Raw genomic sequence first — 6,850 nt, forward strand, 5'->3', positions numbered from 1 at the left:
CTATCATTCGAGAAAACGAGAATTACGGTTAAAGCTGCCGTTCTGTTAATCTGGCGATTTTAGAGCGGCTAAACCCATACAATAGATAAGATATTGTATGTTTCTATACTTTTGGCATGAATCACTAAATCACTGTAATCTTATCACTAGCTTCTGTAATATTATAAATCGCAGTGAATTTTCTTGGAATTCATAGTGTGCGTTCACATCTGCACAGTAGTTCACCTCCCGAGAAATTTTCAATTTTCATGTTAAAAATCATAACAAGAGTCGCATATTTCAACCATGGACAGATCCCAATCTTTGTTGACTCTCTCTCTAGAGAAGGATCGACTCAAGAGTCTCGACAAGTGGCCGGTGGATTTCGTCGACAAGGAGAAAACTGCCCGAATGGGATTTTACTTCGAAGGTGAAGGAGACTCGGTCAATTGCTTCTCGTGCGATTTGCGTCTAGGGCTGTGGCAAGACGGCGACGATCCAGAAAAGGAGCACCTGAGGCACGAAGATAACTGCCGCCACCTGCGAACTCGTTCCCAGAGGCTGAATTCAAAACGCTTCATGACCGTCGGTTAATACTTTTACAGCGGTTCTCAAACTTTGCATTGTCTACAAAACTGAGCGATTTTGACATTTTTATTCAGAATTCAGCACTATTAAATTCTGTTTATCATACAGCATCGGAAGGGATACCCTTGATTCATTCCACCCAAACAATAGCGGGTGTACCGACTCCGCTTTCGAAACGAGATTATCAAAAGATAAATTTTAACGTTTTATATTATAAAATATTTCTGAATACATATTATATGTATATATGTATGTATATGAAGTGAAAATGAATAACTTATAAATTTTACTATAATAAACTAAAGCCATTCTTTATCTTATGTTGGAAAAGCCTATTGTTTGAGAGCCAATGCATTATATAATATTCCATATATATATATATACATATATACAAAAACGATAAAACATGCACACAATTATATTACTATTTATATGTTTATTATCAAATATATTTCATTATACATATATATACATTATACCTCAATTAAAATTTAACCTATGTATTTTAAATTAGAATTAGGATTTTAATGTTTCAAAAGAAACAGCACATTAAAACAAACATATCAGTGTATTATAAGTTTCAAGTCCATTAAAATAAATATAATACATAACATAGACACTTTTTTGTATTTAGTTCTTGCCACTCTTTTGACGATGGATAATAAATCACGAAATCAATTTTAACACATACATACAGTAATTTTGTTTATTCTTGATCTTTATCACCATCGGTAATGGATGCATATTGCTCATTATCGAGTTCAGTCATAGTGAAATTACCATCAGGTAATAATAAAACTACTCGTCGTGTACCCCCTAAAATATAAATAAAAAAAATAGAATGATGAAACACATTGAAATATACATATAATGTGAAAAAAAAAAAACAACAATTGAACTCTTCAAACAATGCCAATAGATAAAACCATTATATACCTGGTGATGGGAGATCGGCCTGTACTAATTGTGCGATAACTTGTGTCGCATCTTCTCCAGGTTCACCCTCCATTTGAACAGCCACTTGGCGTAGTCCTTCGCCAAGACCATCACCTCCAGCCTTAAACAAAATGCATACATAATAAATATAATTATTCAAAATACAAAATATGTACAAAAAATTATTAAACACAAAAACTTACATGATCCGGCATGAGTTGAGCCAATTGTGCAGGATCTATAGTAAGCACCTCACCGCCTTCTTGCTGTGCAACATAAACACATTGAGTTCCATCCTCCCCTTCTTCCCGCATTCCCCCTTCAACAGATCCGTCAACACCTGCCGCTACGAGCAACGTCTGCCCAGCTTCATTTTTACCAGCAACCTAAAATACAAAACAAAAAAGATTATTAATTTTCCATTTAGGGCCACGATCGGGCGTACGTGATTTTAAAACACAATACCTGGTAGAGAACACCATCCTCCCCTTGAATCATTATGGGCTCGTTCCCAGATAAACCATCGGCATCTTCTCCACTGAATAATCTCTTTACAGCCTTTTCATTGTCATCACCCTATAAAATCATAAATTTTAAATAACCAAAAGAATCTAATATATTATAAAAAGATGATCAAACAACAAATAATTCGTTCTGACCTCATCGTCTACTAAAAGCTGTGGCAATGATGGTTGTTGAGTACCTAATACTGTTGTACCACCCGGACTCAATTTCATAACAACGTCTGTAGATTCAGAAATGTCTTCTGGGGGTGGCGTGGGAGGAGGTGGAGGAGTGGGTGGTGGGGTAGGTTCACCTTCTGCTCTTGCTAATCTTTTACCAGTCAATGGACATAATGTTAAGTCTCGTTCAGGACTTGGAGGTGGTATGGGAGGTAAGTCTTTCGGGAATGGATCTGTAACATAATCATCATCGGACGATTCCTCTTCGGATGCGTTTGTCTAGAAAAGGGTAAGAAATATTTAAAAATTGCCTATTTGTACAAGTATACAAAGATTTCTAAATAAATCGCATGTTGGCTTACTACTGCATCCGGTGTAAGGATTCCTGGTGCTTTATCACGTAAGCGAATAATCTGAGTACCAGCACCTCGTCCACGTCCACGAGCAGCCGCCGCAACCCTCCGTAACAAATTCTGGTCCTAATAATACAATATTGAATGATAAATCAAATGATAAACGAAAATTTAATGACTGTAAAATGAAAACCATTACCTGTGCACTCAATTTGTTCAAAATAGTAGAGGTAGCACCATCACCAGAGGCTGGAGCACGGTGTATGGAACGCTGAATAATTTTTTGACCACTGGGTGTAATTACAGTTTTTTCTATGATCTGTTGTGGTGTCGTTCCACCTGATTTCTTTGCCTAAAAATATTTGAAAGATTAAATATCGAATGTATAATAGTTTGTTTTATATATAATTTTTACAAGGTAAAAAATTAAGTATACCTTATTCAAAGATGCTAGCTTAGCAGCGTGAATTTGTTTCCTGAAAAGTTCTTGGTCAATATCTAGACCCGGACCTAGTTTTCCCGGAGAATCCAATCTCATAATGCCAGAATTTTTAGACATAATGTAGACGCCTAAAATAAAACACGTTTCAATTGTTGATATATTGAAAATGCTCCCAAAGCAATAGAATTAATCAGACAAATGAGTGTTACCCGTAGTGAGATTTGGCATTTCCTTAGGATCGACTTTGATTACACCTTTAATTTGAGGCATTTTAGACCCAATGCTAAGCGATTTAACAATCTCGGCTTCAGAAAGTCTATTCGCCGGAGTAGATGGACTTCCATTCACAGCATATTTTTGATCATTGGGCACTTTCAAAAGTTTCAAATTAGGAGAGGAACTTGTGGCTGCACAGAATAAAATTACATAATTCAAATTTAGTCATCACAAGTTAAGCAAATTTTATTTAAAGGTGATATTTCTTTTGTATTACCCTTTGACGGTGTGGTGGGTGTAGGAGATTTAGCAACTTCTACTTCTTCGCCACTTGAACCGTGTTCCCGTTTAATTTTTTTATTACTAGGTTCATCATCTGAAAATGAGCCCAGTTTACGTTCTGCCGGCATTTCTGCCCCACACCAAGCTTTCACCTGATCCATTGCTCTAGCTTTACTATTACGCTGTAATCGTCTATAAAAACAACAATTATTTTTATATAAAAAACAATTCAAACTGAAACAAAAACTAAACGAGATATGCTTACCCTGTAGGGGTAAATGTTGGTTGGGCTTCAATTTCAACTTTAGTCTGTACTTGCGCTTCACGCAACGCCTTGATCTCCTTTTGACGAGCTAATTGCTTTTCAAATGCATCCAAAAGATGTCGGCAAGTACTCATATTATCGGCTGGCTCCCACGTGTTCTGGTCACTAAAAAAGTAAGCAAATTTTTACATACAAATTTATTTTGCATTGCGAATTTTATATAAAAAAAACTTATTTAGAAGTACACATACTGTGGATAGCCTTCCCATTTCAGCAAATATTCGTGATACTTTTTACGCATGTTGTACCTCTTGGCAAGGATTTTCTCAACAACGTATTCAGACACGGATTCAACTTCACCACCCTTCTTTTCAGTGCGCTTTGCAATGCGACCCTCAGGAGGAACGGTGGCGATAGTGTTGGCGTATGCGGAAAACTTGGACTAAAACAATTTTACACAATTAATCAAATTATTTTTAATTCGTTTGAAAACTAAACGCTAACTAGACAAGTGAGGAATTTTCAGTGTAATCTCTAAAATGTAATTTGTATCTAAAAAAAATCAATATAACATATTTCTTTTAAAGCATCAATTACTTAAAGTTAGATAATATAATACTAAACGCATTAATATTAGTCTGTTACTATACATATTTTATAATGAAAATTCTAAAACTACATCTAGCTAGTCACTGACCCGTAATTCCTTTTTAATAAAAATCCAACATTAGCAGCATTAAAAATAAAATTACACACGTATATGTTATTCTACATAATATAAATACAACATCAAAGAATCAATGATTATTATGGTCACCTTCAATTGCGATTTAGTGACATTAGTAGCGTTGGGTTTCTTTGGAATTGCATTTACTTTTAAATCATCCTCTGACTCTGTCTTGGACAAAACAGGCGTTCCGCGCATTCTAACCTTCTTCTCATCGTCTTTCAAGGTTGATTCATCATCAGTTTCACCACTAGATGATGGTTGAAAATCGTCATCATTCTGTAAAATGAAGTCATAAGATACAAACGACAATTACATATATGTGTATAAGCACATTGATTTTATTATGCTAGTTTTTGAATACCTTCTGTAGTTTCTTGCCTACTGGAGTCTTTGGAATTGTTTCTTTTCTTGTCGGGCGGCCCCTCTTTTTACCACCGGGTGTATTGATTAGTGAACTATCCTCTTTGTGGTTCTTGGACACAATAGACGGTGATACAGCTTTGTTTGTTGTGGCTGGTGGTTTTACCTCCACCTAAAAAATTATGGAATGCATTATAAAACTAGTACGCAACATACTAAATGATATGATGAGACGTTGAAATATTAACCACTTTGGTATGGGCAAATTTTGAAAATGTCTTTACTGTTTTTCCTGCAGTAATCCAAGCCTCTCTCTGACTTTCGTCCATTTTACACCATTGTTGATACAATTTCCACGATCTGTTAGCTCCTACTTCAGGTGTGATCATAGAACACTTCCATAACATGAATGCCCATACTTGATGTTTGGTTTCGGTCTGAAAGTAAAATTTTAAAATATAATTCTAGTAATAAATCGACATTCATTACATTATTAAAAATAAATAGCAGCATATCTTACGCTGTCTCTAACGGGAGATTTCCCCGAACATGCCACAGAGTCTCTGTGCTCAGAAAAATCTTCAATAAAATGGAAAACAGAATGGCATTTTCCACACACAAGTACATCCATTACTCCCATTTGTTCACGAGCATCTTTAATGAAAAAAATAATAGAAAAATTGCTCGTAAATTCGAGGATTACAAATTGATCTGATGAAAGGGTAGTTTAATTTTTTTATACCTTTAATGATGGCAGGATTTTTCTTTAATTCTTCCGGATCTGGGTTTTGCTCCTGTATAGGAGTTTCAGTTTCTTCCGTCATCGACATTTTTTCAACTAAAAAATATCAACAAATATGAACATAATAATATATAATATGCTTGAATTTACTAATTTTATTTTATTACTTATCATATGATCATTCTCATATGTATGTTTATAAAATCCGCAAACATACACAGGCAAATTGTTCTAACAAAGATACAATATTTAAAAATAAATATATTAAAAAATTTCAAATATAAAATTCTATTGAAATTTTATGACTTGAGTTTTGATTAAAATTTCAAAAGCCTTCAAAAGACTTTCTCAAATCTCCAAAAATCCATGACAGTAATGTTTTAAATCAACAATGATACAAACACTAATTTAAAGTACAGAATTTCAAATTAAAAAAATATATACGTGTTCTTTGAAAAGTATGACGAATTCCTTGGATCAAATCAAAGCTACAAATTAGTATATATAAATAAAATTCACAATTGAAATAGCTTCATATTAGGTACTCACTCCTTGAGTTTTCGTCTTATAAATTGGCGTAAGAAAGGCTAGATGATAAAATTTAGTATTTATCGAATATCTATTAACAACACTAAAATCGAATTTGACTTATTAATCATAATGAAGATGGTGGCCAGAATTGTTGAAAGCAAATCAAAACAATTCGGAAAGGAACGGAAAGAGAAGAACGGTAAAATGACAAAAGGCAACGGCGGTAGCGTGGAGTGGAGTGGAGTGTCGGTAGCGTCGTTTCCCGCCACTCGTAGGGCTGCGCCCCCGCACCCGCGCGCCCCTTCGCCCCCCGGCCAAGCCGAGCCTCGTCGAGAACTCGTCGAAATTTCAAATCTGGTGTACAAAATACAAACGTACCAACCGTCAAGAAGCCACCTTGGAGCTAAAATCTCCGATTGCGGCAAAGGAAGAAGTGTGCGCGTACGGACGCTCACGACACGATGTGACGCCTGACAATGCTATTTTCCCCGATCGGCTCGACCAATAGCAGGCCGCGGTGCACCATGGTTGACCAATAGCGCGCTTGCCGATTGGACGGCATATAGCGTTGTTGGGTCGTGAGCGGTGCGACACTTAAAACGTGTACAAAATAATATGAGCGACACAGAAACGTCGACGCCCGGCGTACACGACGCGAAATAATGGCGACCCACGTTTAAATCATCGCAATCGCACATTGTCGGATGTGTCGTTAAAACTTTTTTCGTTTATCTTTATCGACT

At 35.8% G+C, this 6,850-nt stretch overlaps 1 protein-coding gene across 5 annotated transcripts; it reads right to left on the reverse strand.

Annotated features, from left to right (window-relative positions):
* Positions 1 to 985: 985 nt before the first annotated feature.
* Positions 986 to 6,595, reverse strand: Chro (chromodomain-containing protein chromator). Of its 5 annotated transcripts, none has more exons than XM_077432769.1 (18): positions 6,490 to 6,582; positions 5,577 to 5,672; positions 5,355 to 5,488; positions 5,083 to 5,271; positions 4,836 to 5,006; positions 4,562 to 4,750; positions 3,996 to 4,186; positions 3,745 to 3,909; positions 3,475 to 3,671; positions 3,191 to 3,388; positions 2,976 to 3,109; positions 2,739 to 2,891; positions 2,549 to 2,665; positions 2,163 to 2,465; positions 1,969 to 2,079; positions 1,707 to 1,889; positions 1,504 to 1,624; positions 986 to 1,383 (listed from the first exon to the last, which is right to left on the reverse strand). In XM_077432769.1, exons 2-18 carry the CDS (start codon positions 5,662 to 5,664, stop codon positions 1,274 to 1,276), a joined length of 2,754 nt encoding a protein of 917 aa, XP_077288895.1. In that variant the 5' UTR covers positions 5,665 to 5,672; positions 6,490 to 6,582; the 3' UTR covers positions 986 to 1,273. The 5 variants fall into 5 exon arrangements, with proteins under 5 accessions (XP_077288895.1, XP_077288898.1, XP_077288896.1 ...); XM_077432772.1 differs by having other exon boundaries at positions 991 to 1,383; positions 5,119 to 5,271; positions 6,490 to 6,595; XM_077432770.1 differs by having other exon boundaries at positions 991 to 1,383; positions 6,486 to 6,588.
* Positions 6,596 to 6,850: the final 255 nt, after the last annotated feature.

Source organism: Arctopsyche grandis, chromosome 6 (genome assembly GCF_051622035.1).
Source record: "Arctopsyche grandis isolate Sample6627 chromosome 6, ASM5162203v2, whole genome shotgun sequence".
NCBI lineage: Eukaryota > Metazoa > Arthropoda > Insecta > Trichoptera > Hydropsychidae > Arctopsyche > Arctopsyche grandis.